Source organism: Malus domestica, chromosome 11 (genome assembly GCF_042453785.1).
Source record: "Malus domestica chromosome 11, GDT2T_hap1".
In the NCBI taxonomy this organism is placed as follows: domain Eukaryota; kingdom Viridiplantae; phylum Streptophyta; class Magnoliopsida; order Rosales; family Rosaceae; genus Malus; species Malus domestica.
In genome coordinates, this window is record NC_091671.1 from 11196452 (window position 1) to 11217888 (window position 21437).

Here is a 21437-nt window from a genome sequence, read left to right on the forward strand (position 1 = left end):
ATTGCTGAAAAAATTGCTCAGCGTAAAAGTTCCTCCGTGCCTCTGGTACCGAAGTTTGTGCCGAAGCGTCCGTCTGAGACTAAACCTGGCTTACCCTTGAAAAAGCTTGCTATTATGAAGAGTGATAAGGTGCCCCTGTCTGCTAAAGTGGCGCCAAAAACTGATTCTTCCGCAGCTGCAACCAACTCGTCTGCTGATAAGAATGAAGCTGCTCGTTCAGGCAGGCTTGAAGAATCCGCCAAGGCCGTTTCTCGGGAAGCTGCTAAGATTTGTGCGTTTTTGAAACCAGATCTTCTTGAAAACATGGATGTATGTGCCAAGTTTGTTGATGGCGTCAAAGAGATTGTTGGTCCGAGTCTTTTTACAAAGCACATACCCGAGTATAGGAAGACTGCTCTGCTAGCCATGATGCAGAAAACAACAGTTCTGGCAGCCGAGTCTATGTTCCTTGACCAAGAGGACACCAAGGCTGCTAAAGAGATGGCAAGAACTATGGCTGCCGAAGCTTACTCCTCGGTCGAAAAAATCAAGAAATTGGAATCTGAGCTTGCTGATTTGAAGGAATCTAATACTTCTGCTCCCACTTCTCTGCAGCTTGAGGCCGCTCGCCAGGAGATCATGGATTTGAAGACTAGGCTTGATGCGATCCAAATAAAGTATGAAAATGCAGAGAAGGAAATCGAGCGTTACATACCTCAGATTCAAGATCTTGAGCGTTCCATATCTGAATTTTGCTCTGCTGCTTATGCAAAGGATGAAGAATTGATTGCTACTTACAACCAAGCGATCCACTTCAAAAAGGTTGTTGACAGGCTTGAGCCTCAAGTGTCGGAACTTCAAGGTGTTTTGAAGACCAACGACAATCTGAAGAAGGAAATTGAGGAGTTGCAGCGGGTTCGTGCTTGCCTGCTTGAGGAGAATGAGCAGTTGAAGAGTGAGAATGATGGTTTCAAGGCTTCGCTTATTCAGAATCAAGCCGATTTCTACAAGTTGGGCTATGTAGATCATCTTTATGGGCGGCCGTCTGACTTTGAGTTTTTCGGTAAAGACTTCGAGACCTTCTCTATTTCTCAAGAAGACTTGCTCGTTTTTACCTTTAAGTCTTCTATCGGTGAAATAGTTGAAGGAGTTGATACCCAGGCTGGAGCAGTCGAGGGTAAAGATTCGGAGGATGCCGCTGCTGAAAACACCAAGGCTGCTGAAGGTGTAACGACCTAGCAGTTGGGAGATGTCCAAGCTACTGAAGAGTAGTCTTTTAGGTAGTTTTTAGGATTTCCTTTTATTTCCTTTGTTGCTTTTGCTTTAACTCCTTCGGTATTTTCTTGTTGTTTATCAATTTTGCTATAAAATTTAATAAACTTGCTTCTTTTGCTTTTTTCCATCCTTGTTTTTTTTTTTTTTTTTTAACCTTTAGACCTTATAGGCCAGTGGCAGACGTGCTACTTTTCTATAAGCAGACAAGGCCACATAGCCTATGCAGCCGTAGGTGTTGATGTAGAACTTTTGCAAAGCTGTTAACCATAGGGTTGGCAGCCGGATGCCTTACTTACAGAAGCAGACGAATTCGCGTAACCACTTGGCTATTCAACCTTGGCTCTTTCCAATTTCGTAGGCTGTGTAGCAAGTATCACAACACTTTAGGACTTGGTGTAGGTTATTCTGCGTTTGGCAGAGGTGAAGCTTATCGACTACGTATCATGTCGGCAGTGGATAAAATCTTCGCGTGTGCACGCTAACTTGTTTAACCTTTCACAAGAATGTGCGGTTACATACGTCTAGCGTGGTTCTACTGCTCGAAGGGCAAGCCGTAGGCAGTCTTCTGGAAATCCGTAGGCTGCCTTAGTGCACTCGGTAGCAGCTTTAGGTTTCCAGGGCAACCGCCCATTGGGTGTGCTGCATAATGTGCCCCCTCCACCTCTAGGGCCCGGTTCCCTGCGGATTAAGCTAATAGACCCATAATCCTTCAACTAGCTAAGCCTTGAAACAGACCATTGTGGCTACTTCTAGGAATCCCGGCGCAAGCCATCATGCACCTAGTTATACTAGGGCAGCCAAGCTCATCCACGTCTGGATATTCAAAGTGTTGAGTTTATCCTCCCGCCTTAGAGAGCACAGTTGGTCCCTCGGGGGGTGCAATCTTCTTTTGAAGTGCAGAAAAAGATAAGTTGTTGTAGACATATAATAAAGCCAAGTTACAAATTACTTCTGAATTCTTTATTGAAAAATGAATAAAACGAGCAAATAACTTGGTTGCAAAAACTGCATGATGATTGGATAGTCCTCGGTTTACGAGGTGGTGCCCGTTGAGCTGCTCGAGTCTTCGGGTCTTGATATAGTGTGAAGTCACACATGGTATTTCCTCAAATTGTAGGCGTTCCATTGTTTCTCGATCTCTTTATCATTCATGGTAGCAAGAGTATAACTACCCTTGCCGCCTACTCTGCTGATCTTGTAATGACCTTCCTAGATAGGGTCCATTTTTTTCGAGCCTTCTCTGCGGGCAGTGATGAAGGCCTTTCTTAGGACTCGGTCTCCGGGTTGGAATTGCCAGATCTTGGCCCTTTTATTGTAGCTGGAAATGAGTTGCTGCTAGAAGGCTGCGATGCGGGTGATGGTTTGTTCGCGCCTCTCTTCTGGCCATCTCTTTACTGTTCTGCTCAACGCTTGGCAATAGAGTGTTGATGCTTGGCACGATGATGTTGGGAGGAATGATTGCTTCCGAACCAAAAGCCAAAGAGAAAGGAGTTTCACCGGTTGCTCGTCTTTTGGTGGTGCGATATGCCCATAAACATCCCGGGAGCTCATCTGGCCATTTTCCCTTTTTGTCGGTGAGGGATTTCTTGAGGCAATCGATGATCGTCTTGTTGGATGCTTCGGCCTGCCCATTGCCTTGAGGATATCTTGGTGTGGACATGTGTTGTTTGATGCCGTATTTTTGGAAGAACTTTGCCAAATCTTTTCCCACAAATTGAGGGCCGTTGTAAGTGACGATGGACTGAGGGATGCCAAATCGGCAAATGATGTTCCTCCATATAAAGCGCTCTATGTCCGTCTGAGTCGTGGTCGTCATGGGTTCTGCTTCTACCCATTTGGTGAAATAATCGGTTGCCACGATCATCATGCATCTGCCCCCCGTAGCAGGTGGCATAGGCCCTACCAAGTCGATTGCCCATTGCATGAATGGCCAAGGACTCGTTTGCGGGTGTAGCTCACTGGCGGGTAGTGCTGGTACTGGTTTGTAGCGTTGGCAGCGGTCGCACTTTTGTACTAACTCCTTAGCATCTTGGTGCATGGTAGGCCAGTAATAGCCTGCGTTAAGAGCTTTTTGGGCTAATGATCGGCCTCCAGAGTGATTCCCATAAACGCCTTCGTGGATTGAGCTTAGAACCTTCAAGTCATCGGGAGGTGCTAGGCAGCGGAGATGTGGTCCGGTGTAGGATCTTTGGACGAGATTGCCATTCCACATATAGTAGCGTGCCGACTTAATTTGGAGCTTCCTTGACTCCAATCTTTCTGTGGGTAATGTGTCGTTGACCAAGTAGTCTATAATTGAACTTTGCCAGGTGGGAGTTACACTAACCTGTGACACTTCGGCTATCGGCTCCATCTCTATGCTTGGCTTGTCTAGATATTCCACCGTAATGGAGCGTTTAAATTGGTGGTCAAGGGCGAAGCCTAAACCAGCTAGTGCATCTGCATGTGCATTGTCTGCCTGCGGAAATTGAGTGAGAGTGTAAGTCTGAAATGCTTCAAGCTGCTGGCGTACTTTCTTTAGGTATTGTGCCATCCTTGGGTGTTTTGCCGTGTATTCCCCAGTAGCCTGGTTGGTGATTAGCTGGGAATCAGAATGAATTGCGAGTTTCTTCACCGCCAAGTCTTTTGCCATTCGGAGGCCTGCTAGTAGAGCCTTGTACTTTGCTTCGTTATTGGATGCTTTGAAACCTAGAGTGATCGCCTGCTCGAGCATTGAGCCATCTGGAGTAACAAGAACTACACCTGCTCCCGAGCTTTTATAGTTGGATGCTCCATCGACATGCAAGTTCCAGAAATCTTAATTGGATTGAGTAAGTGTGGCTAAGGTACTCTCGACTGCTTCTGGGGCGTCGTTGGGCCGCACTGTTGCGTTGCCTAGGCTAGGCGTGAATTCCGCTACGAAGTCTGCCAAGGCTTGGGCCTTTATCACTGTGCGAGGTCGAAAAACTAAACCATATTGGCCAAGTTCTAATGCCCATTTCATCACTCGTTGAGAAGCGTCTGGACCATGTGATATTGATCGTAAGGGATATTGAGTCATAACAATGACTGTATGAGCTTGAAAGTACGGTCTAAGCTTCCGAGCCGCAACAACTAACGTCAAAATTAATTTTTCGATCTTCGGATATCTTGTTTCCGCATCGAGAAGAGCTTTAGAAGTGTAGAATACCGGCAGTTGGGCCCCCAACTCTTCTCGTATGAGAGCAGAGCTTACTGCTACCTCGGAAACTGCCAAATAAATGTATAAATCCTCCGTTGCTTCCGGCTTGGATAGTAAGGGAGGTGATGTGAGATAATTCTTCAAGTCTTGGAAAGCTTTTTCGCATTCTTCATCCCATTTGTCTCTTTGTGCCCTCTTGATAGCTTTGAAAAAGGGCTTGCATCAATCGGTGGATCGTGAGAGGAAGCGATTGAGGGCGGCTGCTCGTCCGGTCAAGCTTTGGATCTTCTTCAAGGTAGTTGGAGATTTCATCTCTATGATTGCTTGGATTTGCTTGGGATGTGTTTCAATTCCTCGTTGGGTTACTAAGTACCCTAATAATCGGCCTGAAGATACTCCAAACGTGCACTTGGTGGGGTTGAGCTTCATCTTGTACCTTCTAAGGATATTGAAAGTTTCTGCTAAATTGCGAATGTGATCTGATCGCTGCTTGCCCTTTACCATGATATCGTCGACATAAACCTCCATGGTTACCCCAATTTGCTTTTTGAACATCATATTTACTAGCCTTTGGTAAATGGCTCCCGCGTTCTTGAGGCCAAAGGGCATGACCTTGTAGCAGTAAGTGCCTCGCTCTATCACGAACGCAGTTTTCTCTTTGTCGGGCTCATGCATGGCTATCTAGTTGTAGCCGGAGTATGCGTCTAAGAAACTAAGCAACTGGTTTCCAGAAGTTGAATCTACTAATAGATCAATCCGGGAGACAGGATAATGGTCTTTTGGGCATACTTTGTTGAGGTCGGTGTAGTCTACGCAAACCCTCCATTTGCCCTTCTCTTTCTTCATGACTAGTATGACATTAGCAAGCCATGCCGAGTGTGCTACCTCTTCTATGAAATCGGCCTCCAATAGTTTGTCGATTTCTGCCTCGATGATCACTACTCGTTCGGGTGCGAAATGTCTTCTTTTTTGAATTACCGGTTTGGCAGTTGGATCGACGTGCAGCTTGTGGCAGGCCACTTTGGGATCAATACCGGGCAAGTTGGATGGTGACCATGCGAAGATATCTCGGTTTTTTCTAAGGAAAATTGTGAGTTCTTCCTTCTCGTCTGGGCTTAGTCGTGAACCAATTTTAGCCATATTTTTCGGCTGCTGGGGATCAAGAATGATGTTTTCGGCGTCCTCTTCGGGTTTCCATCCTATCTTGTCTGCTTGGGCGCCATCTTCTCGATCCACCTGCTGTAATTGCTATTTGGTAATTTCTTTGCCCTCTTGGACTTCGGTAACCTCTACGGGGGTAAAGGTCTTCTTCTTTGATTCTTTCAACATTGCACAGTGCATCGTCGGGATGAAACCTGGTCAGACTTGATCTCTCCGACTCCTCCTCCCAGGATGCGGAATCAGATTTTTTGATACCTGACGGAAGTGACGGCATCCAGCATGATCAACCAAGGTCTCCCAAGAATCCCATTGTAAGGAGATAGGTCACTTACAATCATGAATGTTTGTTTTGAGACGACTGGATGTGTTTTCACGTCAAGTGTGATATAGCCGATGGCAGTTGAGGTGTGTCCGTTAAATCCAGTAAGTACCTCTGCCCGGCGTATGATTGTATTTTCCAGGCCCATCTTCTGAATGACCGAAAGGTGAAGTAGGTTGACCACACTTCCATTGTCAACCATCATGCTATCAACTATAGCATGGGCTAGTTGGACAGGTACTACTAATGCATCGTCGTGTGGGAAGTCGACTCATTCCGCATCCTGCTCCGTGAAGCCAATGATAGGTCCAGGTTGGGTATCGACTGCTTGAACTTGTGAGATTAGTAAAGCCTGCTGGATCTTCCTTTTTTTGGAGTTATTAGTGGCCCCCAAGTGCTCGGATTCAGCAAAAATGCCATTGATTCGAATCATCTTAGTTGGTGGCTCCTCATCTCCGTCTGCATTCTTTTTTGGCTACTCAGCTGGCTTGTCCAAATATCTATCGACTTTGCCTTCTTTCACGAGTTTCCCTAGGTAGTTCTTCCAAGTGTAGCAGTCGTTGGTTGTGTGACCAGGACCTCGGTGGAATGCGCAATACTTGGTGTGGTCCAACTTGGAAGTATCTCCTTTTGACTGTTTCGGCAACTTGAACCATGGTTCATTCTTGATGTCACGAAGGATTTGATGAATTGGAATTGAGAACTTAGAATAGTTATTGGTCATCGGACCTTCTTTGGTCGTGGGTCGGTCTCTGCGCTTGACCTCCTGCCTGCTCTTGTTGGGTTGTTTTTCATCCTTCTTTTGAGCAGCTGCCAACTCTTTTCGAGGCTGTTCGGGAGCCTTTTCTGCTTGTTGAGCCTCGTCCCAAAGTGCATGCTTCTCTGCCAAAGCAAAGGAATCTGCTAGAGTTAGGTCTTCTTTCATGATCATTTCTCCAAACAGTGGGTGGTCTGCTGGTAGTCCTTTTTGGAAAGCTGCACTTGCTATCGAGTTGTCGCATCCGACGATCTTTGCCTTCTCTGCTTTGAATCTCTTCACGTAATCGCGAAGTGACTCTTTTGGGTTTTTCTTTACGTTGAACAGGTGATCGGACTTTTTCTTGATCGAACGATAAGATGAGTATTCTTTGGTGAAAACCATGGAAAGATCATCAAAATTCTGGATGGATCGTGCTGGCAAGGTATGAAACCAATCTTGTGCCTCGCCTTGTAAAGTAGTGGCGAATATTTTACACATAAGGGCATCATTATTCCGATAAAGGACCATCGCACTTCGGTAATGCTTCAAGTGTCTTTCGGGATCCCCGTCTCCTTTGAAAGATGTGCAGTGCGGCATGCTAAACTTGCGCGGAGGCTCTGCCTGCTCGATCTCATCCGTGAAAGGTGACCTGCTTATGTTGGTCATATCTCGCCTTAGTGCTTCATCAACCATTTCGTTGCGTCGAAAATCACGCATCCGTTCATTGAAAAACCTTTCTACCTCTTCTTGGATTTGCTTTTGTTGGGGTAGCGGAGCCTTCGACTGCCCTTGGTCTTTATCTACCGGTCTAGGCTGCTCTTCTTCTCGCTCGGCTCGTCTACGCCGTGGCTGCAATGTATGAGATAAATTTCTAGCAGGCGAGGGATTTCTTTGCAGGCTACCGGTTGAACTAGAGCCGGATTGAACAATTGTTTCCTTCCGTTTGTCAGGCTGCCTGCTCAGATGTGATGTGGAGGATACTCTTTGTGAGCCTAATCGCGAATGAATGCTTTGCCTGGAAGGCTGCCCATGTTGATTATCAAAGCGTGGCCTCAACCGTGAATGTATACTTGCCCGTGGGCCTAATCGAGAGTGCACGCTCCTCCGCACGCTAAGATGGGAGTATACGCTATTTCGAGGGCCCAATCGAGAGTGTGCACTGTCTGAATACTCGACTTATGATGGGTTGAACGGCTGCTTTCCAGGACGCTGCTTAAAATGCTCATTGTCTACCTTTTTTCTACTTCGGGAAACTTCATCGTGGGCGCATTGCATCTCAGTGAGTTGTAAAAGTTGATTCACCAAGGTAGTTTGTTGTGCAAGAGCTCTCGTCAATTCTATGACTTGCCAGGACAAGTTTTGTTCGCCATTCGGATTGGAAGAACTTGGATGGAATGCACCTCCTTGAACAATAAAAGGGTGGTTGACTCCAAGTGCGAGATTTGAGTTGGGGAATGTCAAATCTGCGGAGAAATATGGTGAAAACGCCTTAGCCTCGATGATTGGTCCGAATGGTTGAGATAGTTTCGGGCCGACTTGGGCAGCTTGGGAAACCATGAGAGCAGGCTGGGCTGCGGGGGCAGGCTGGATCGTTGGAGCAGGCTGGGCTACAAGAGCAGGCTGGATCACGGGAGCAGGCTGCTTAATACGCGGTGCATGTGAATGGGAGGCTTGGGCTTGGGTCCACGTAAACTTGGATGGCACGGCTTGGATCGTGGTCTTGGTACCGTGAGCCTTGGATGGCACGGCTTGGGCCATGGTGAAGGCTCCATGGACCTCGCCACGAGTGGCTACCAAAGTAGCCACCGCGGTGGTTCCCATGGTGGCCGTGGTGTAGGCACCATGGACCTCGCCACGGGTGGCTACCGAGGTAGCCACCACGGTGGTTCCCATGGTGGAAACTCTTGGTGATGATGCCGCTCCCCTTATTATCGCATTTTGCCTCACGGATCTCCGCAATCCCATTTCTTGAATATTAGAATTTTCACTTGCGGAATTTTCTAAATGTCTAGCCATTATATTTTTCTTATACGTTTTATCAAAGAACCTTTGCAAGTAAAAAATTCTATAAATAAGAACGTATGAAAAATATTCAAATGGACTAGAAAACAAAGAAAAAACCTTTTTGCGCGAGAGTCTTTTATGAGTATGGATAACAGCTCTCAATGAAAGCACCAATTTATGGATGCAAATTTTCTCCTCCTCGATCTTGGACGATTTTGCACCTACAAAACAACTAGCACCTTAGGTTAAGGCCAAAAGCCTCACGCGCCCACGTGCCCACGATGAATGGGGGGCTTTGGCCGAAGAACCTCCGATGCCAAAGTTAGAATTTTAGAGAGAAATAGTGTTTAGAGTATTTGTGATTTTTTGTAAGAGAATTGGAATGAATTTTTGGTGAGAATAGGTGCCTATTCATAGAGTTAGGCCTTGCCCCATTTTGAATAATGGTAACCGGCCATAAGGTTTTTGTGGGGTTCAATTTCATGTTTAATTAGCCAATTTATTGGCTAATTAAATATGAAAAGAATAAATGGGTGGCTATAAAAATGAATGACTATTTTAATAAGGAAAATGGGAAAGGTGAGGATGTGAATAGTGGTGACCGGTTTTGGCTATTAATTTGGGTGATTTTATTGACTATTAAGGATGATTTTAGGAGATATAGTAGGTATATATTATTTAGCTAATTGATTAGCTAAATAATGAAATAGAAAATACTAGGTCTTGGGAAATACCTTACAGAAAGGATTTGATTAAAGAGGTTTTTAATTGTTACCTTTTTTGGGCACTTTTGACTTAATTGAAAGATGATTGCCCACTACTCGCGCGTAGGAATTCTGGTATGCCTCGATGGTATTTTTGTCCTCTTTTGTCCAAAAGTCTACGTGTCGCCTAGTGAATATTTTTTGCTCCACAACAAACATACAACACAACACGTACTCAATCCAATTAAGATGGTATATGTCAAGAAGAAAAATACCAGATGCACCTTTTCTATTCTTTGCCTATACAAGTAGCGGATGACATCTTCCAAAATTTGCCTAGCCATGAGTATCTAGGCAGACACAACGAAAGAGCTAGAGAAGAATAACTCAATTCTTCAAACCTATAAAATTTTGTACTCAAATATCAAATTAAAGGGATTTGTGGAGTCGAAAGTTTGCCATGTTCGTAAATCCGCCAATTGTGTGGCGCATAGATTAGCCAAGTTGGCTATAATGTCGAATTTTCCTAATTATTGGTATGAGGAGCACCCGGATTTAATGTTCGAAACACTCCTTGATGATTGTATGCTTTTCTAAGTCTTTGAATAAATCCGCTACCATTTCTTCTTCTTAAAAAAAACAGGAGGATATTAGGGATATGGAACAACAATAAAATCCCTTACATATAAATTAACTATCCTAAACAGAATCAAGAACAGAAAAGGAAATGAATAAATGTGTTTCTTGAGTTAAAGAAAGAAAATCTGACCTAGAAATTGATTAATCTTAAAAATTTGATGTACACAAAAGTCAAAAGACTTTAACCGAAAATTTAGAACTAATAATGTTTCAGTAAAAAAACATTTGTGTATAAGGACCAAATCCTAATTTTTTTCTAAAAGGAATCCTAAAAGGAAATATAATAAAACATTTGGTTGTATCCATTACTATTCATATATATAGAAATAAAATCATACTATTTTAATCATATTATTATTAAGTACTTTACTATCACATTCTTAATAAATAATCATTTGGTTATATTTTATATATCTTGCTTCCAACCTCATTTACTTTTAGTAAATAAGACACTTTGATGCTACCTCGGCCTCTGAATATATCTATATGTGCGATAGGACATTGGAATATTACCTGACCCAAAAAGAACAAAACTGACAAGTTTAACCAGATAAATTCCTACTAACTTTTGAAAGCAAACCGGACACTGGGTTGAGATTTTTTTAGCATCTGTTTGCTAACCTTTGCGTTTTCAGTATTCCGTTTTTACTTTTTTTTTTTTTTTAAACTATGTGATTGTGAATTTGGAGATGGAACAACAAACTTCATGAACTGCTAAATACAATAGTTTGTACATGTGGATGCAAATTTCCACTTTCTTCTTCTTTGACAAAATTGCACCTACAAAACAATTAACACCTTAGGGTTAAGGCCAAAAGCCTCTAGCGTCTACGATGAATGGGAGGGGGGTTTTGGCCGAAGAACCTCAGATGCCAAAATTAGAATTTAGAAAGAAAAAGTGCTTAAAGAGTTTTTGGAGTTTTGCAAGAGTATCAGAGGTCCCTTTTGGGAGAGAATGGTGAGCTATATATAGGGATATGGCCGGCCCTATTAGGAGAATAGGGACCAGCCATTTAGATATTTTTTGGGTGTAAATTGTGGTTAATTAGCAATTAATATATTGATTAGGAATAAATATATTAATTGGCTAATTAACATAATAAAAGAAATGTTTTTGAGAGGTTATGTAATTTATAGCTTAATTGATTAGCTAAAAGAGGGAAAAAGAGGTAAAAATATATGGAATGAGATAGGTTTTGGGAATTACCTTGTAAAAGGGATTTGATGAGATGGATTTTGAATTGTCACATTTTTTAGGTATTTTTGATTTGGTTGAGGGATGATTGTCTGCTGCTCGCACATAGGAATCCCGATATGCCTCAAGGGTATTTGTGTCCTCTTTTATCCAAAATCCACGTGTCACCTTGTGATTATTTTTGGCTTCACAAATGCCCCCACACCTGCTGGGCTGCTTGTAGGAAAGGGCAGCAGGTGTAGAGATCATCTTGCTTTAGGAAACGTAGGACTGCTTCCTATTTTGATGTAGATTCCATCTTTAATAGGAAATTAGGTCCTTCTAGGAAAGGGAAATAAATTTCTCTCAAAGCCTATTTAAGTCCACCTTAAGTGGGTTATTAAATCAACTTTGGAGAGTGAATTATTCTACCCTACAAGAGAGAGAAAGCTTAGAGGATATTTGTTCCCCCTCATCTAGCAATCTTTTACATCTTGCCCGTGCAAAGGATCGTCTTTCGTTGTTTTCTTCGTCTTCTCCACGCCGCACCGAGGTAAGAAAAATTTAATTTTCCTTACCTTCTTCTTGAATAGTGCTGTTACGGGGTAGCCGTCGAGGTGGTGCGGCACATCAGCTGGCAAGGGCCAGGAGTCGGCTTAGCATGGGCTAATGAGGTGTTGTGGAAGGGACCACTGCTTGGGTTGCTTGGCTTGGCTAGAGCCAAGAGCAACTTGCGCGGCTGGGGTTGCGGATTGAGGCACTAAGGCGCAATGCTAAACGAGTCGCATGGTTTATGTCCTTTGGGCTCTTGGTCTTGACGCGGGCCAAGATGGTGATTTGAGAGAAATGAAAAAGTTGCGGGCTTCATGGGCTACTAGAATGTTGGGCATACAGGCCTCCTGCCTGTTGGAATGCTAGGTTGAGCTCCCCTGCTGAGTACCGTGAATGGCGTTACTGGCTTAGTTCTTTTCGTTGGGAGAAATGTGGATTGCTCTTGAAAGATGAGGTAAAGAGGATCAAGGCGGATGCATTGGCTCGTCTGATCGCTGTCGTGGAACCTACTATGAATGACGGTGAAAAGAAGAGATCTTCCCTGCCTGCTCAAGAGATGCCAGTTGAGAAAAACTGAAGACTTCTTCCGCCGCTCATGAGGGTCTGCCTGCTACCGAGATGCTTGTGATTGACATAACTTTTTCCAATGGGAAGAAAAAATGAGGCTGCTAGATCTGAGCCTGTGGCGTCTGCCATGTCGAAAATGACTAGTACAATTGTTGATAGGATTGCTCAGCGTAAAAGTCTTGTCATACTCTCAGTGCCGAAGTCTGTACCAAGATGTCTATTAGGAGCTAAGTCCGGTTCACCTTTGGAGAGGCTTGCTACTATGAATAGCGATAAGGTGGACTCTGCTACTAAAGTGGCGCCAAGGCCCTTTCTCTTTGCTACTAAGACTAATTCGCCTGTTAGGAAGGAAGAGACTGCGTAGGCAGCTGTGAGAAATCTATTAAGCCTGCTTCTGGTGAGATCTGTGTGCTTTTGAAACTAGATCTGTTTGAAGACATCGACGCTTATGCCAAGTTTGTTAATGGCTGTAGAAAGGTTGTTTGCCCAAGTTCCTTTGCAAAGCATACGACCCAATATATAAGGAATGCTCTGCTTGCTATAATGCATATATAGCAAGGCTGCCAAGGAGGTGGCGAAGACTATGGCAGCTGAAGCTTATTCCTCAGCCAAAGAGATTAAGAGGCTGGATTCTGAGTTTATTGCTTTGAAGTGGTCTAATATTTCTGCCCCCACTTCTCTGCAACTTGAGACCTCACGGCACAAGATCGTTGACTTGAAGACTAGGCTTGATGCGATCCAAGTTAAGTATGAAAGTGCAGAAAAGGAGATTTGATGTTACATACCTCATATTCAATATTTTAAGTTTGCATTTTCTGAGCTTCATTTCGCTACTTATGCAAAGGATGAAAAGTTGATTACTGCTTATAATCAAGTGATCCACTTTAAGAGAATCGTTGATAGGCTTGAACCCTAAGTGTTGGAACTTCAAGGTGTATTGAAGATCAATGAAAGTTTGAAGAAGGAAGTGGATGAGCTGCAGCGCGTCCGTGTTGGTCTGCTTAAGAAGAATAAGCAGCTGAAGGGTGAGAATGATGGGCTTAAGGTTTCGAGACCTTATCTATTTCTTTGGAAGACTTGCTTGCTTTTACTTTTGAAGCTTCCATTGGTGAAGTAGTTGGAGAAGTTAGTGCCCAGGCTGGGGCAGCCGGGGGAAAAGAGTCGGATGATGCAGCTGCTAAAAGCATCATGACTGCTGAAGGTGTGGCGATCGAGTAGTCGTGGGATGTCCAAGCTGCTGTAATCTTCTAGGTAGCCTTTAGTATTTTATTTATTTTTCCTCGTAGCTCTTGTTTTGCTTGAACTCCTTCGGCCTTTACTAATTGTTTATAAACATGTTTCTTTCGCTTTTTTTCATCTTCGCTTCTTTTGTTCATGCCCTAACCTTTAGACTTGATAGACCAGTGGCAGGCATGCTACTTTTTTATAAGCAGACAAGCTCGCGTTGCCTATTCAGTCGTAGGTGTTGGTGTAGAACTTTGCAAAGTTGTTAGCCATAGGGTTAACAGTCGGATGCCTTACTTACAGAAGTAGACAAGTCCGCGTAACCACTAGGCTGTTAACCTTGGCTTTCTCGAATTTCGTAGGTTGCGTAGCAAGTATCACAACACTTTAGGACTTGGTGTAGGTTGTTCCGTGCTTGGCAGAGGTGAAGCTTATCGACTACGTAGCATGTTAGCAGTGGATAAAACTTTGTATATGCGCGCTAGCTTGTTTAACCTTTCACAAGAATGTGCGGTTGTATAAGTCTAGCGCGGCTTTACTGCTCGAAGGGCAAGCCGTAGGCAGTCTTCCGGAAACCGTAGGCTACCTTAGTGCACTCAGTAGTAGCTTTAGGGTTCCTGGGCAGCCGTCTGTAGGGCGTACTGCGTAATGTGCCCCATTCGTCTCTAGGGCCTGGTTCCCTATAGATTAGGCCAAGAAACCCAAAATCCTTCAATTAGCTAAGCGTTGAAAAAGACCAATTATGGCTACTTCTAGGAATCCTGACACAAGCCATCGTGCATTTAGTTATACTAGGGCAGCTAAGCTCATGCACGTCTAGATATTCGAAGTGTAGAGTTTATCTTCCCATCTTGAAGAGCTGACCCATATGGGTGTCAGGGAATTGGTTTACCCTCTCGCACTGGAGAATATGGTAGGTCCCTCGAGGGGCGCAATTCCTGCGATGAGTCTCTAAGAAGGGCGCGATATTCTTTTGAAGTGCAGGAGTGATCAGTTTTTGTAAGCATGCAGCCGAGCCAAGTTGTGATTACTTCTGCATTCCTCATTGAAAAATGAGTGAAACGAATGAGAACTTAGCTGTAAGGTATGAACTGCATAACAACTGGATAATCCTCAGCTTATGATGTGGTACCCGTCAAGCTGCTTGAGTCTTCGGGCTTTAATGTAGCGGGATGTCACACATGGTACTTCCTCAGATTGTAGGCATTCCACTGCTTTTCGATCTTTTTGTCGTTTCATGGTGGCGAGGGTGTAATTACTCTTTCCGCCTACTCTACTGATCTTGTGTGAACCTTCCCATATAGGATCCATTTTTTTTAGCCTTCTTTGGGGGCAGCGATGAAGGCTTTTTTTAGGACTAGATCTTCGGGCTAGAATTGCAGGATCTTGGCCCATTTGTTGTAGCTGGAGAGGAGCTGCTACTAGTAGGCTGCAATGCGGGTGATGGTCTGCTCGCGCTTCTCCTCTGCCAGATCTAAGCTTGTGGCCATCTCCTTACTGTTCTACTCAATGCTTGGAAGTAGAGCGGTGATACTTGGCTTGATGACATTGGGATGAATGATTGCTTTTGAGCCAAATAACAAAGAGAAAGAAGTCTAATCAGTTGCTCGTCTTTTGGTGGTGCGATATGCCCACAGACATCCGGGGAGTTCGTTTGGCCATTTTCCCTTCTTGTTGGTGATGGATTTCTTGAGGTAGTCGAGAATCATCTTGTTGGATGCTTCATCCTGCTTATTGCCCTGAGGATACCTTGGCATGGACATGTGTTGTTTGATGCCATATTTTTGGAAGAACTTCGCCACATCTTGGCCCACAAATTGCAGGTCATTGTCATTGATGATGGACTGAGGTATGCCAAATCGGAAAATGATGTTCCTCCATATGAAGTGCTCTATGTCTGTCTGAGTTGTGGTCGTCTTGGGCTCTACTTATATCCATTTGGTGAAGTAATTGTTTGCCACGATCATCATGCCTTTGCCTCTAGTAGCAGACGGCATAGGTCATACCAGGTCGATTGCCCATTGCATGAACAGCCAAGGATTCGTCTGCAAGTGTAGCTTACTGGCAGGCGGTGATGGTACCGGCTTGTAGCGTTGGCAACGGTCGTACTTTTGTACTAAGTCCTTAGCATGTCAGTGCATGGTAGGCCAGCAGTAACCTGCATTAAGAGCCTTTTGTGCTAAGGTTTAACCTCCGGAGTGATTTCCACGAACGCATTCGTGGATTGAGCTTAGAACCTTTAAGTCGTCGGAAGGCACTAGGCAATGGAGATGTGGTCCGGTGTGGGATCTTCGGATGAGAATGTTGTTCCACATGTAGTAGCGTGTTGCCTTTATTTGGAGCTTTCTAGACTCCAATCTTTTCGTGGGGAATGTGTTGTTGACCAGGTAGTCCATAATAGAACTTTGCCAATTGGGAGTTACACTAACATGTGACACTTCGGCAGTTGGCTCCGTCTCTATGCTTGGATTGTCAATATATTCCACCAAAATAGAGCGTTTTAAGTTGGTGATCTAGGGCAGAGCCTAGGCCGGCTAGTACGTCTATGTATGCGTCGTCTTTTGGGCCGAGTTGTTGCGTTCGTCAGAAAACTTTGCATCTGCCAGGGTTTACACCTTTATCGTCGCACATCTGGATTGGGCGAAATAGTGCGTCATTGAGGATGACTGTGTGTGTTTAGAGGTAAAACTTAAGCTTCCAGATTGCAACAATTATCGCCAAAGTTAGCTTTTGAATTTCTGGTAGCATCGATAAGAGCTTTTGAACTGTGGAATACAGGGTAGTTGGGCTCCTAGCTTTTCTCGTATGATGGTAGAGCTTATTGCTACTTCAGATATTGTCAAACATGCGAATGAGTCTTCCGCTGCTTCAAGTTTAGATAGTAAGGAGGTGATGTCCGGTACTTCTTCAAGTCTTTGAATGTGCATCAGCGAGTCTCGTCCCAAAGTGCATGTTTTTCTGCTAGAGCGAAAGAGTCTGCCAGAGTTAGATCTTCTTTCATGATCAAAATTTAGAATAGCGGATGGTTTGCTGGAAGCCCTTTTTGGAAGGCTACTCTAGCTATTTGCATCCGACTATCCTTGCCTTATCTGCTTTGAACCTCTTCACATAGTTGTGAAGCGACTCCTTTGGGTTCTTCTTGACATTGAACAAATGGTCGAACTTCTTCTTGATCGAGCAATATGATGAATATTCTTTGGTGAAAATCAAGGAAAGTTCATCAAAACTCCGGATGGATTGTAGCAGCAGGGTGTAAAATCAATTTTGCACCTCGCCTTGTAAAGTGGTGGCGAATATCTTGCACATGAGACTGTCATTGTTTTGACAGAGGATCATTGTGCTTCGGTAGTGCTTTAAGTGTTTCTCTGGGTCCTCATCCCTTTTGAAATATGTGAAATGTAGCATACTGAACTCGCGTGAAGGCTCTACCTGCTCGATCTCGTTCGTGAAGGGTGACCTGCTTATGTTGGTCATGTTCCGTAGTAATGCCTCGTCGGTGGCCTCGTTACGTTGGAAATTACGAAATCGCTTGGTCAAGAGTCTCTCTACTTCTTCCCGAATTTTCCTTTGTTGAGGTAATGGAGCTCTCGGTTACCCCTAACCGTGCTGGTCTAGGCTGTTCTTCCATGTGTTTGGCTCGTCTATGGTGCGGATGCGGTGCATGTAGCGCGTTCCCAGCAGGTGAGTGAGTTCTTCGCAGGCTGTTGGTTGAACTTGAGTCGAATTGAGTGACTGCTTCTCTCCGTTCGATATGTTGCCTACTTCGATGTAAGGTGGAGGATAATCCTTGCGGGATTAGCTATGAATGGACATTTCGCCTGGAAGGTTGCTCATGTTGACTATCGGAGTATGACCCCAATCGTGAATGTATGCTCGTCTGTAGGCCTAGTCGAGAGTGCACACTCCTCTGCACTCTAAGACGGGAGTATACACTATCTCGAAGGCCCAATCAAGAGTGTACACTGCTTGAACGCTCGGTTCGTGGCTGTTTACCAGGACATTACTAGAGAGGTTCTTTGTTTGCCATTGTCCTACTTCGAAACACCTCGTCTAGGGCACGTTGCATCTCGGTGCGTTGCAAGAGCTGGTTCACCAAGGTCGTCTGCTGTGCGAGGGCGCTTGTCAACTTTATGACTTGTTGAGACAAGTGTTGTTCTCCATTTAGGTTGGAATAGCTTGGAAGGAATGCGTCTTTTTGAGCAGTGGAAGTGTGGTAGACTTCGGGCGCGAGATTTGAGTTGCGAAATGTCAAATTTGAAGAAAAATGTGGTGAAAATGCTCCCAGTTTGATCTTCGGTTCGAAAATTTGAAACCGGGATGGTTAAACTAATCTTGGATCGATTTGGGCTGCTTGGAAGGCCAAGGGAGCAAGATGGGTCACGGGAGTGGGCTGCTCGACTAGAGCAGGCTGTGTCACGAGAGTGGACTGCTCGGCAGGAGCATGCTGGGCCACGAGAGTGGGCTACTCAACTGGAGCAGGCTGGGCCATGAGAGTGGGCTGCTTGGCGGGAGCAGGCTGCTCGGAGTGTGATGCACATGGGTGCGAAGCTTGGGCCGTGGCCTTGGTGCCGTGAGCCTTGGATGGCACGGCTTAGGCCGTGATGAAGGCACCATGGACCTCGCCATGGGTGGCTACCTCAGTAGCCATCGCGGTGGTTCCCATGGTGGAAACTTATGGTGGTGGTGCCGCTCCACTTATTATCGCATTTAGCCTCGTGGATCACCGTGGTCCCATTCCTTGGATATTGGAATTTTCACTCGTGGAATTTTCTAAATTTCTAGCCATTGTATTCTTCTTTTACGTTTTAACAAAGAATCTTTGCAAATAAAAAATTCTAATAATAAGAACGTACGAAAAAATACAAGTAGACTAGAAAATAGAGAAAAACCTTTTTTATGCGAGAGTCTTCTACGAGTGTGGATTTATTCTCTCAATGACAGCACCAATTTGTGGATGCAAATTTCTACTTTCTTCTTCTTGGACAAAATTGCACCTATAAAACAATTAACACCTTAGGGTCAAGGCCAAAAGCCTCACGCGCCCACGATGAATTTAGAGAGAAAGAGTGTTTAGAGAGTTTTTGGAGTTTTGCAAGAGTGTCAGAGGTCCCTTTTGAGAGAGAATGGTGAGCTATATATAGGGATGTGGTCGGCCCTATTAGGAGAATAGGTACTGGCCATTTAGGTATTTTTTGGGTGTAAATTGTGGTTAATTAGCAATTAATATATTGATTAGGAATAAATATATTAATTGGCTAATTAACATAATAAAAGGAATGTTTTTGAGAGGTTATGTAATTTATAGCTTAATTGATTAGCTAGAGGGAAAAAGAGGTAAAAATATATGGAATGAGATAGGTTTTGAGAATTACCTTGTAAAAGGGATTTGATGAGATGAATTTTGAATTGTTACCCTCTTTGGGCATTTTTGACTTGGTTGAAGGATGATTGCATGTTGCTTGCGTGTAGGAATTCCGATATGCCTCAAGGATATTTTTGTCCTCTTTTATCCAAAATCCACGTATCGCCTTGTGATTATTTTTTGCTCCAGTACCTGTATTTATACAAACTCAACCGGCACCAACTCCGTTTTGAGCAATATGTTCAATGTTTTGGTTGTGTACGTGCAATACAATTAACCTTAAGTTTATACTACATTTATCCTTCTATTATGTAGAAATTATATTTTCTACAATTAAAATACTTTTTTTTATTTTTGTTTCAAAAAAAAAACCTTTTTTATTTACAAGATGTTATTCTTTTTTGTCTTTTGATATAAGGATAATGACAAAGGGGATCTGGGGCTGAACACTTCAATTAATCAACCATAATTAGGTACTGAACTTGATATTTATGAGAGTCAAACTTGTGACCTTATACCTATAAATTACAAGTAGAGATGAATATTATCAGACCGTAGTTTTATTGGGAGATGAGTCTTTCATATCAATATCCGTATAATTTGGGATTTAAATGAGAAAAAAAAATAGAGATAATGCTTCATGACAACAAGTTACAAAACCATACAGTTAAAGCAATCAACTAGCTCTGTGCCTTGACCTGAAAGATTCCCATGTAAAATGGCCATAAATAGCAGCCTTGAGTTTAAAGTTAAACAACCTTTACCATTTCGGATAACCCTCCCAAGCACCCATTCATCTACTGGCATCCGGTACTCGATGGAAATTCAGCTTAAAAGGCGCCACCGTTCGCGTAATGTGACAAAAGGCTGATAGGGTACTTGCTATGGTACTGGAACATTACCCTCCCAAGTTTCACTATGCTCTGCGGAGATTCAAACTTCACATCCTTTTGACATTGAAAAAGAAAGTACCAGTTTTTTTCCTTTTTGTTGGGGCTCGGGCTTGCCATTTCAAACAGAAAAGAAAAAGGTTGGCTGTCCGGAGATGAGTGATCGGGTTTGGGTTGACAGACCCCATCTTCATTGGTGCATGTTCTGAATAAAGATGGTCTTCCTTGTCCGCCTTGATTTGTTGTGGCGATGGTTGGGGTGACACTCAACCTGGTTGCAGTGTTTGTTACTTTGTATCCCCTTCCATTGTTTTTCTCTCTCTTTGTGCCTGTTTGGTGTTCGCCATTCGTTGGCTCTCCTGGTGTTTTCGGCTTCGGCCTTGGTTTGTTCTTCCAAAAACAAAAAAAAACAAAAAAAAAGAGAAACAAATTAAAAGAGTTTGAAAATTTTAATTTTTAACAATAAAAATAATATAAAATGTAAAATAAATAATACCAGGATTGACTTTTTAGTGTAAAAATATGATTTTTCGTTAAAGTAAACAGTACCGAGAGTTTTTTTGTTAAAGTTACCAAAAGAAAACAAGTACCAGTAAACGAGAGCTAGTTACGTTGTTTTTCTAGAACCCAGATCATGTTTGAATCCCAAGAATCTGATATCAAGGATCAAATGATTCGGACCGTTAAAATTTGATCCACTGGCTACAATTATTATAATTTTTAGAGGAGTTTCCTGTTTGTAATCATTGAATCAAATTTCAATGGTTCGAATCATTTGATCCTTAGTATCAGATTATTGGGATCTGAGGAATCAGGTTCGTTTTTCTAAATTAAATCTTTAGGTTGCCATATGCCATTTTTGGTTTCTCCAAAACGGCATAGCACTATGAATGCGATTGATGGGATGTGACGTGATGCTGCGCATATACATGACTTTGTACTACCACAAGATTACTCCAACTGGATTTGAATCCTGAGCCAAGGTGAGGATCCTCCTAATCAAAATGTGTGGGTTGTTAGATGAAAAATGTGTGTAGGCCATTGAATTTTTATTTAATGACTACAAAAAAGAAAATCTTTTTAAAGTTATAATAATTATAATCATTAGATAAAATCTAACGGTTCACATTTCTTGATCAGAATGATCATCTCCTTGGGCTGAGGAGAGGATCCTAATCCGCTCCAATTTATATGACCATGTACTACAACTGTATTGCTCCTCAAGCCCTCACCATAAACATCAAAATAAACGCAAATATGGATAGGCCAGTTGTTCAGGTACAGTGAGCGTGCCATTTGGTCTGAATACATTTCACATTTGCTTTTTCAATTAAAATTTATTTTAATATACCCCACATATTTTCTCATAACACAATCACACTCCAAACTCTCAACATACACCTTACATTTTTTTTATACATTCAAAGTGATTCCAATGCACATTTGGTCTGATGTCAAAGCCCGGAGTGAGTCCAGATCTCTTCTATTTCTCTATCGCTTCATATTGTCCTAAACACACTATCGTCATACATCAACTTAATATTATCTAGACAATGTGATGCCAACAATTGTTTGATCCTCTTTGCATGTGTTTCTGCACTCTCTGCATTTATACTGCAAGTCTGCAAGCTATTGAACAAATAATCCTATTAACAGATGTTCTTTTTTCTGTAGGGGTTGCCCCATGT

The 21437-nt window shown here is 43.2% G+C and overlaps 1 protein-coding gene across 1 annotated transcript; it reads right to left on the reverse strand.

The window, feature by feature from the left end:
- Nucleotides 1-6369: 6369 nt before the first annotated feature.
- Nucleotides 6370-7326, reverse strand: LOC139189430 (uncharacterized). The gene has a single exon (XM_070808379.1). It carries the CDS (start codon nucleotides 7324-7326, stop codon nucleotides 6370-6372), a length of 957 nt encoding a protein of 318 aa, XP_070664480.1.
- Nucleotides 7327-21437: the final 14111 nt, after the last annotated feature.

What these genes read in the sequence shown, in the direction of transcription:
- LOC139189430 (XM_070808379.1), bottom strand. Translation starts at nt 7,326, where the DNA reads ATGGTTGATGAAGCACTAAGGCGAGATATGACCAACATAAGCAGGTCA.